The sequence below is a fragment of the Macadamia integrifolia genome, chromosome 3 (assembly GCF_013358625.1).
Source record: "Macadamia integrifolia cultivar HAES 741 chromosome 3, SCU_Mint_v3, whole genome shotgun sequence".
In the NCBI taxonomy this organism is placed as follows: Eukaryota; Viridiplantae; Streptophyta; class Magnoliopsida; order Proteales; family Proteaceae; genus Macadamia; species Macadamia integrifolia.
This window is the reverse complement of record NC_056559.1, coordinates 27,059,759-27,070,673: the sequence shown is the minus strand read 5'-3', so window position 1 is coordinate 27,070,673 and position 10,915 is coordinate 27,059,759. Positions and strand designations below refer to the sequence as shown.

Genomic DNA, 10,915 nt, shown 5'->3' with positions numbered 1-10,915 from the left:
CAGCATACCTTCTATTGGTAATAGAATCATTACCTTTTGGCTGAGGAACCTGATCGACTCCGCAAGTAGAGCTTCAGCCCAGGCCAAGCAAAGCTGCATGACATTTAAATGACTGCTCCCCAGGCTGTATGGGTAGAAAGTTTTTTTTTTATCACTCGTCCAGTGAGTTATGGTCCCATAATTATTATTCCTATGTACGAAGGTCTGAAATGCTCTTAGCAATGTTATGTAAGTCTCATTCAATTGACAAAAGTAATAAGTGAAGATAAATATTTTTTTTCAATATGGATGAATCGATTAAAAATAAATAAATAATATTTAAAAGAAGAGTCAGGAACTGGGGCTATTTAGGGAAAAAAATCGTCTGCAATTCCGATCTCGTATAATTCCGTGCAATACCACCTTCAGGCGATGACACGTGTATTGATACCAATACAATGGCCCAGATCTGATTTAAATGTTTTTTCACTGATTTAATGTTTTATTAGTTATACCAGATCTGGGCCATTGTATTGGTATCAATACACGTGTCACCACCTGAAGGTGGTATTGCACGAAATTGTACGAGATCGGAATTGCAGACGATTTCAACCCGGCTATTTAGGTATAATTTCTACTATAGGTGGCTTTATCTAACAAACCCACCCCACATACTTCTGAAACTTTTACATGCTACTTCCCTAAGTTTGTCTAGCAAAGTAGCTCTTTTCATTGCAAGTTGCAAGAATTGCAAGTGATCACAATTTAGGAAGCTGACCATGAGATGTATAGTGGTGGACATTTCTACATAATATGCCTTCTTCTCATCTAGCCAAAAAGGAGGGGAAAAAAAAAACTGTGTCTTTACCTTTTCATTTGAGAAAAGGAGAAGTTTAAAAACCCTAATTGACACTTTGAAGAACAAGACAGACACCATAAATAATAAAAGAAGCAAGCAACATATTAGAAAGTTATTAACCATAAAGGATATTGAACCAAGTTCCAATGACCAATTTCTTTTTGTATTGGGCCAACCAAAAAAGGGGCAACTTGATTAGCATATATGGAAGTGTTTGTCTAAGCTGACCTCCTTATTTATTATTATATTTTACAACCAGTAGTATTAGTTCCCACAGAATAGCTAAAAGCTCCATGCCAAATGGAAGCTTCAATTTTTAATCCTTACTTTGGGAACATGCCTCCATTTAGGTAGAAATGAAGTAAAAGAGAATTTCCATTGGTAAAATAGTAAAATAGTGAAAATAACAATAACCAAAAAATAAATAAATAAACAAACAATAAAGTTTACACCAAAATTTAATTTACACATTGTATGTAATGAAAATTTTGGTGGTCTTCTAGTTTTTATTGGAAAATATCTACTTAAAGTGACTTTTTGCCATTTCCATTGAAATACATTTACATTTTCAATGTAATGATTCTTCTTATTTTACATATAATTATATATCATTCTTGCTCCTCCCAGACCCTGTAGTAGCGGGAGCCTCGTGCATTGGGTTGTTTTTTTTTTTTTAACACCACATTGACAAGCTTCTCAATCTTTTTATGTTGTACATCATTTCACTATACTAGTGAAATTTCACTTCACTTTACTTCTAACTAAATGGAAGTCAAGTATTTCTAGACACATAAAATGTAGTTGTTGAGAGACATTAGTTCCTATTTTTGTCCTATTTCACTCTCAATTTACATAAATAGTTCGACTCTTACTAGGAACACCTTGGGCCACTCACATGAGGTGTTTAGTGTTCTTCACTGCTTTCAGTGAAAGTTGAATGATTCCCATTCAACCCCGGTATGACTCGGTCTATGCAGTTGTGGAGTCAGTATAGGCTCGCGGAACTAGTCAAGCCGAAGGCCTGGATACCCGTCGTTAGAAAAAAAAATTACAATAAATAGTTGTTCATTTGTCTAGAAGGATAATTATACAATAAGTCCAGTGTCACAAAACACAACTTATTGCTTCGGATTTTGACCACCTAATTATGCCTTAGCATTTATGATGATTTTCAAAATATCTATAATATTGTAGACAATAAATTACAATATTTCTTCCCCTAAGGACTAATAGTCATGGGGCTTTTTTAACCAAAGAAAAAAAAATGGCCCTTTTTTTTTAATATGTAAAAATTACAGCATGGGACACATGAGATTTAGTAGTTTGTTAGAAGAACTAAATCATTTTTTTTAATAACAAATAAGAGATTTCGTTTCATTACTTGTGAATAAATTTCCTACACTCCCGTAAGTATTTTTGGTATTATTATACCCATCATTTTCATAACAAAATTATTTATATGGACAAAAATAATTTCTAATGTGGTTTTTCTAAACTTTGATAGACTTTTGCATTAGTGAATATTTTCCTTGTCAAGAAAAATTATGATTTAAGCATCATTAAATTAAAAAATAATAATAATACAGCTACATGAATACTTAATTCATGACTCTTTTCTTCAATAATTATGGGTTTTAGTTCTAACTAGTCAATTTGGAGTCTTTAAGAGATGAGAGGAAATTCATTATTAGAAGATACATACAGTTGAACTAAAAAAAAATGGTTTTTCCACTCACATGACAGGAGGAGGAAAAGAAAAAGTACTTGGCATTTTTTGTTTGAAATTTCTTTATCATATTTAATATTTTTTTTAAATTAAGCCAATATATTAATAAGTATGTTAGCACAAAAAGTTAATCTTTTGTGTTTGTGTATCTACATAACCATTTTAATTCTCAATTTCTTACTATTTCCTTTTCAATAATTTTCTTTCTATTAGTAAACTTTTTAAATTTGTCCAATGCTTCTAGTTTTTCCATTTTTAAATTTATTTTCCTTCTGGTACTTGGTCTAGGATCTTGAAGATTTTATTCTAGTTAAGTCATTTTGAAATTATTAATTTGTAACTAAGTACTTACTTGGCATTTTTTATTTGAAATTTTTTTGTCATGTTTAATATTGCTTTTAAATTAAGCCAATTTATTAATAAGTGTATTCGCACAAAAAGTGAGTCATTTCTGTTTGTGTATCTACATAATCATTTTAATTCCCACTTTCTTACTGTTTCCTTTTCAATAATTTTCTTTCTACTAGTAAACCTTTTAAATTTTGTTCAATATTTTTATTTTTTCCCTTTTTCTAAATTTATTTTCCTTTTGGGAGTTGGTCAAATAGGATCTTAAAGATGTTATTTCTAGTTAGGTCATTTTGAAATTATTAATTAGTAACTATGGTTTTTATTAGTTGTGTAACATTGTTCTTTTTTGGGTAAAATACTTGTTAAAAAATACTATGAAAAATGAAAGGTATACTTTTAAAGCTAAAATTACATAGAAAATTCCAAAGGAGAAAAATGGCAAAAAGTTGGCAGGGTGGCCTGCCCAACTAAGCTTGGCTAGGTGATTCATCTAATAATACCATGTGAACGGTTGATGTGGCAATTCAGATGTTGGATATCTTAGGAATGATCTGCATTGATCATGTGTCAAATTTCGGTTTCAAATTCAATCATTAGCTCTCTTGCCACATATATATATATATATATATATATATGCGATTCCGCAGGTTTATACTGACTTTATAACCACATGGACCGGGTCATATTGGGATTGAATGAGAGCCATTCCTCGATGGCCTATGCATCATTTTGGTACTTCTAAAATAATTAATGCTTCTTTGTCGAAATAAAAAATAATTAATGCTTTATTTTGCCACTTGGCAGGCTAACTCCATTTGACCAAAGCGCCTCTCACGTGGGGAGAATTATTTCACCCACGATCCAACTTCCAACTCGAAGGGTTGAAATCTATCACTGATCGAGTTGAGAATTAGCTCATCTTTTGGATGGCTAAATTGTTTAATTTTCCTGTCAGGTTTGTGCTTGTACAATGAGTCTTTTTAATCATTTCTAATTTTTAAATATAAAGTTATCTTACAACAAACATAACCTCATCCAAACTAAATGAGGTCGACTACATGGATCCGATGTGAAATATAATGTTTTCTTATTCCTCAAAAATGTATGTAATAGACTTGATTTGATTAACACTAGATTTTTTGGGGAGGGGATGATAATAAAAAGAATCATTCTATTACTTAGGGCCTATTTGATAATGTTTCAAGAAACTCGTTTCTGTGTCCAAAAAAGGAAGAAATGGAACAAAAAGTATTTGATAAAACTGTTTCGTTTCACTTGTTTTCAGAAGTAGAAATATAAATTTCTTTCTATTTATGGTTCAAGAAACGATCCAAGCGAAACAAACAGAACTTGTTTCGTCGTTTCTAGAAATGACTCGTGGCCATTCTTTCACTGGTTACTATCGACTTCTAGAAACATGACTTGTCAAATACCTTCAATTTTGTTTCTTGTTCTAGAAATAGAAATTTATGTTTCTACCGTTTTTTGAAACAGAAATAGCAGAAATGTTATCAAACGGGCCCTTAAAAGTATATTTGTTTTCCTAAAAGATGAAATGGACTTGGATTGAGAAACTCTGCTATCCATGACAAAGTCCTACTAGTTAGATTGGCATGAAGACCGGTAAACAATAGTAATGAGCATATAGTCAAATGGAGGAGAGTCTTACGTAAATTTAAGCATCATCCGAAGTTCAAAATATTTTTTCTGGAGGCTATGGTTGAATGGAGTGCCCTTAAAATCCATAATAGTGAACCTGGGCCCGGGGGGGGGGGGGGTGGTGTTGATTCTTGTGCCTTCTACAAGGAGAAGGAAATTCCTTGATACATTTTCTTGTGATTTTTCCAAACGGATTTGTGCTGATGAGGACTTTAGACTGATGGGTGGAATTCCTTTTTAGGGAGTCCATCTTGGGGCTTTTTCTTTATATTTTAATTCTTACATTTTGATTCCTGATTTGAACAATGAGGTAGGTGATGATGAGGTACATGTATTTTTTTACTATTTTACTCTTGAAATAATACGAATAATCAATTCGGATCAATCAGATTTTGATATTGATATCAATCGATATCAATATAATATGATATGATACGATACGATATGATACGATACAGCACCAATACTTTGAAACCATGTTCCCAATGGTCAAAATTTGATTTTGTATCCCATCCTTAAACAAAATTAAGGATTGAAAACTCTTGATTTTGAAGGTCGTTTATAATTTTAAGGCTGTGTTTGGTCGCCAAGAGAAAAAAGAATAGAAAAAAAAAAATGTATGTTCCATCACCATTGGAAGAGAAGAAAAAATTAAAAGAACAAAATTGTGCTTTTCCTTGCTTTTCCTTTCTTTTCTTCTCTTGACTACCAAACATAGCCTAAGGACCAACTAGATCAGCCAAACCGGATCAGAACAACCCGGACAACCTGATCCACCGACCTCCACTCCGAATTGGAGGGGCCGGATCCCCGATCTGTGATCCCCGAACCCCGATCCCCGATCCCCGATCCCCGATCCCCGATCCGTGATCCGTGATCCGTGATCCGTGATCCGTGATCCGTGATCCGTGATCCGTGATCCGTGATCCGTGATCCGAACTCCAAACCATGCAGAAGTAACCGGTTATCCCGGTACATATTCCACGTGTCACTATCTAATTGCAACATGTGGGAAAAGCGGGATGGTTAGTCGGATGAAACCCTTTTTTTCGGATCGTCTGTCGTTTCCCGCAAGTGAAGTGAGACGAGGCGCAGAGGTTTTTAAGCGCCGGAAACGGAACCAAGGTCAAGCCTCTTCAAATACGCTCCTTGGAGCTCTAAATTACAATAATATCCTTGCCTCACACAAAAGTCTTATATTCGACTCTTTACTATCTTATTTTATTGAAATTACGATCACAACCTTTTATATTGCCATTTAAATTTCCTTGCATTGCAAGGAATTAGATAGACTATTAGTAATGGTTCCATACTTCCATCATTCAATTCAAATTTGGCCACCAAGAAGAGGGATTAAGCCAAGTCATATATGATCATAGAGAGTTGATCTTTCATTTTATTTTCTTCAATCTTCTTGAACACAAATAGTTTTGATTGTCGACCCAAAAAAAATATATATAGTTTTGATTGTCAAATGTATGACTTTTCATGTAACCCATATAAAAGAATTAGCTACCAATCAAAATCAATATTTATATATAAATCTCTATATTGATACCAAATTGCCATTAGACTCAGTTCAGTGCATCAACCCTCAATTTGTTTAGCCATTAGATCATAAGATTAATGTTTCAGCAAGTCAACCTATTATTTAATCTAAAGTGAACCACATAAAAGATGAATATAACATGGGAGTTAATCCACCTATTTTCAAGTCTAATGAATGACTAAAAAGTTTGATTGCCAAAGCCAAGTTAAGGCATGGTTAGATCATCTTATTTCTCGAATTGAGATCCTAATACGAAAGCAAAAACTTTTAAGAACATTTGAAACATTTTGTGTCTAAGCAAAAGAGTTACAAAGTAATATTCATGATCTACTTATTGGTGGCTTAGTCAATCATAAAACATTTGTAATATAATTTAAAAGAAAAAAATATATTATCCTCATTTATATGCATGAAATGAATGGAACTATCTTAAAAAAAAAAACCCCAAAAAATAAAAGAAAAAAATCAACAAAAATAAAAGATACCTTGGATTAAATTAAAAGTGTGTTTTTGTGAACAACCTATATTGGTCCAAGGCCTTTGTGTTCAAGGAGAGAAGGGGTTGGTTCACAAATTGAAAGTAAATGAAGGGTATTTCTGTTATTATAGCTAGTAAAGAGTCTAAACACCAACGAGTGTCATTTTTCCGTATTTACAAACGCATCCAAGGCCAATTTCGGATTCTTATTTTCTGATTCCAAAACGAATTCAAAACCAGAAACGAGCACAGAAAAAATAGCGAGCCAGAGAGAGCTAGAGAGAGAAACCTAGACTGCCATAGATACAGAGAAGAACCCGAAGAACAACGAACATCATCAATCATTCAATCTCAAGCAAACCTTAGAGTTCAGCTTAAGAAGAGGAGGAAGAAGCAAACCAGAGGAAAAGAAACCAAAAAGGGTTGAGGATTATTGATTCATTACATCATCTTCATCATATATGTAATGCATCAAAAGAAATCCGAAGTTCAGATCGGAACAGAAAGCAGCGGCGTCTCTTCCGATTTCAACCCAAAACCGCCTCTTCTCCCGATCTATCATAAGCATCTCCATCAACAATTCCATACCCAATCCTCCTCTTTCCCTCAATCTGCCTCTAATTTCCTCCATATCCAAATCTCAAACCCTTCTTCTTCCCCACTATGCCCTCAATCTTCAACGATAACATCACCACCAACCCCACTATCACCAACTGCATCTGCAGGAGGAACCCATCAAAATCAAACCCAGAATGATTCTTCCATCACAAACTCATTATTAACCAAGACCCTTCTCTCTACAGCGCATAAGAGACCCATTATGAATCATACCCCTTCTTCCACCCTCTCTCACTCACCCACCTTATCCTCCCTTCATCAACACCACCACAACCATCATCACCAATCACCCTATTCGCCTTCAAATTCTTCTTCTTCTTCGTCTTCACCCTGTCCTTCTCCTCTTCAGATATCGTTGGCCACCAGGGCTGCTGCCTTTCGCCTCCTCCGCCACTTACGACATGTCCGCCTCCTCCGCGTTCACCTTCGTCTCCTTCTTCTATTCTCCTTGCCCTCTTTCTACTTTTTCCTCTTCAACCCTCGCCGCTCCTTCCTACTTGATTTCCTCTCCGCTCTTGCCTTCTCCGCCGTTCTTCTTCTCTCCATCAACCTCGCCCTTCCTCGCCTACCTTCACTCCGTCTACTCCTCGCCCGCTCATTCCCCTTGAAGCTCTCCTCTTCCTCCCCTGCCTCTCGAACTCGTACGCCGGTTCTTTGGTCAATTGGGTCTCAGCAGAAATCTGAGAGACGGATCAATTCGGGCTGTGCGGTTCAGGTTTACAGTAATGGGGATGTCTACGAGGGTGAATTTCATAAGGGCAAATGCTCTGGTAGTGGTGTTTATTACTATTACATGAGTGGAAGGTACGAGGGTGACTGGGTCGACGAGAAGTATGATGGGTATGGTGTGGAGACTTGGGCGAGAGGGAGTCGATACCGAGGGCAGTACAGACAAGGTCTTAGACATGGATATGGAGTGTACAGGTTCTACACTGGTGATGTGTATGCTGGAGAATGGTCGAATGGGCAGAGTCATGGGTGTGGAGTTCATACCTGCGAGGATGGAAGTCGGTATGTTGGTGAATTCAAGTGGGGCGTTAAGCATGGCCTCGGCCACTACCATTTCAGGTAGAGAAAAAGTTTTATTTTTGCATCTTTTCAATAATGGCCGTTTGGATTTCTCAATTTATTGACCCAGATTTGGGTTAATTGTATCTAGGCTGTGTTGGTGCTTGAATCTTTGTTCTGTGGATTATAGGGGATATGGTTAATTTCATTCAGGATTTCTGAAGTTGGCTCCTTATTGGGGAACTTTTTAGTTCTTAAATGTAGTTTTGGGTTTTATATCCTTGTTTTTGAATTTGCATTCATGGGCTCCCGCAGATATATGAAGTTTGGGTTGACAAGTCTGAGAATAGATTTGTCCACTCTGGTTACAATTATTGGAAATCTAAGCATGGTATAGGCATTTGAAGACCTCCTCCCTTTCATTAATTCTATTTTTTTTTTTTTGAAAACTTTTCTCTTTTCTTATTTATTTACTTTGTTATTTTTAGTACTTTCTTAAGTTCAAAGGTCTTGCTTGATGTGATGATTCTTTATTTTTTCTTTTCCTCTTTTCATCTAGTTTCCATAGATTAGCTTAATTGAATTTGAAGATTTGATTGTATTGTTGTAAATTCAAGTCATCAACACAATGCAGTTGTCTCAAGGATCCTTCCTTAATTCATGTGTGACTAATTGCCCACTCCTGACAAAAGAGACCTGTAAACTAGCAAAAGATTCATTTTTCTTGCTATCATCGAATCTCAGCTCCATGTGACAGTTGGGAGTACTAGCTCCTCTATCATGACTGAAACAGGCTGAATGTCTTTCTTTGGCAGATCTCTGAACCAAAGGAGTCCATCCTTGCAATGTTCTCACTTGAATAATGCATGTATACTAAGTGCTTCCCTAATTGCAAGTATGATTCCACACCCTTTGGATTCAATTGAGCGGGCATTCCAACTGGCATTGGAATTAGAATACAATACATTAGGCACCCATTCACTAGGAAATATGTTTCCCAATTTGCCGAGTTTTTTTTTCAAAGAAATTCACTGATTGTGAGCGGGTACCTCAGTTTGTCCATTTTGCCCCTAATCGTCCGGAGGAAGCAATCCTTCTCATTTCACATCTAAAGATTCTAAAGGGTAAGGATCTGTTACAAAGAGTTCCAAGGGCAGTAACAAACTTGTGAACTCCTTTTCCCTCTTTAAGAAACTTCTATATTCTCTCTTCTCTGCCTAAACCATTGAAATTATTTCTAGAAAATTAGCTTGTTAGCCACCTCTATGTAAATCCTATCATTTATTGCCAACCATGAAGTTAGTCAAATAATGATTTTTTTTCCTTCTAGAAATGACTTAGGAAATCATAAACCATATGTTTTAAAGAAAAGCTCTTGTTTTTTGAAGTGTGTCTAAATTATAATTAGCGCACGCATGCTTTGTGTAAATTATATAGTATTTCACATCGAGATAAATGGGATCTAAGTTGGTCATCACTGCAACCATACCAGGGCTGCATAATTCTATATGAAGCTTCTGGTCTTCTCTCTCTCTCTCTCTCTCTCTCTCTCTCTCTCTCTTTTGAGGGAGGGGATTTCAAGCTGCCAAAGCTTCTTCCAACATAATTGAGGGGATAATGTGATTTAATTGCTTCCCTGTGACAATTCCTGTTAAGAAGTTATGTGAAGAAAAGAATTAAGCCAGTTTAACTGTTAAATGACCAACATATACCCATTCCTGATATCTTCACAATTAAAGGTGCTTCAGGCTTCGCTTCTTCATTGGAAAACAGCCAAAGTAGGTTCCTATATTATGGCTTAGGCTAAGGCATTTTGGTCCACTAGGGTTTTGGGAAGAAGCTTTGAAGTTGGCAGTTCAGACATGAGTTGTCCCCCCATATTGTTTTTTTCCAACCCCACTTCCCATCTTATCATGTCCTTGAGGAGCTCAGTGCCTTCTGAGAACTTTGACTTATCCATCACAGGCAGAAATGTAACTTAGATTTGATGGAGGTGGGATCATGGAAATATTTCCTTGTGACAGGGCATTGTGTTGTTCAACAGCATCTGTGAAGCTTAGTTATTAATTTGAGAGACAGGAGGGGGAAAAAAAGAATTATGTAAAAATCAGACCATGGAATTAACTTTGTTCTTGTCTTTGACTATTTGGACTATTGGGTCTTCAAAATAGTGTTTGGAAATTGATAACAGTAGGCATTTCTCTGGAATAAAAGCCTTCTACCAACCTATTACATTTGTAGAAATTCATATCTTGGAAAATGTTTAGTTTCTATAGGTCTCATTTCACTTTGAACAAGGCCAAAATTGTTAATTTTACACTTCTATCCATAGAGTGCTAATTGAAATGTCAAAGGGCCTTTAAGTGACCACTATTTCTTATTGTTTTAGAAAAAATTTAAACAATCCCATATGACAAAGTTTCACCTCTGTTTGTACCCTATACCAGGAAATTTTTTATGCCTTTCAGAAACAGATTTTCTCATTCTGGCATTGCCCAGTAGATGTGATAGGGATTAATTGCTGGTACCTTGTTAAGAACCAATCTTCAGGATTCAACTTTTCCCCGTCTGGAAACGAAAAGGCCATCTTCAACACTTCCGTAACTTACAAATACCTTCTGCTGGCCACTGAAGAAGAAGGTTCATCAAGAACTTACGTAATCGTTCAAAAGAGGGAGGGGGGGGGGG

At 35.8% G+C, this 10,915-nt stretch overlaps 2 protein-coding genes across 2 annotated transcripts in view; both read left to right on the top strand.

Annotated features, from left to right (window-relative positions):
• The first annotated feature begins 6,826 nt into the window (after nucleotides 1-6,826).
• The window catches only part of LOC122074104, a 6,467-nt gene continuing 2,378 nt past the window's right edge, over nucleotides 6,827-10,915 (top strand). Inside the window, exon 1 of the mRNA XM_042638942.1 lies at nucleotides 6,827-8,287. Coding sequence (XP_042494876.1) covers nucleotides 7,068-8,287 — 1,220 coding nt within the window. The 5' untranslated portion in view covers nucleotides 6,827-7,067. The remainder of the gene's footprint in view (nucleotides 8,288-10,915) is intronic.
• LOC122074105 (metacaspase-1-like) overlaps nucleotides 9,771-10,915 on the top strand; it is a 39,660-nt gene continuing 38,515 nt past the window's right edge. Inside the window, exon 1 of the mRNA XM_042638943.1 lies at nucleotides 9,771-9,787. The gene's annotated coding sequence lies outside the window, so the exon portion shown is untranslated. The remainder of the gene's footprint in view (nucleotides 9,788-10,915) is intronic.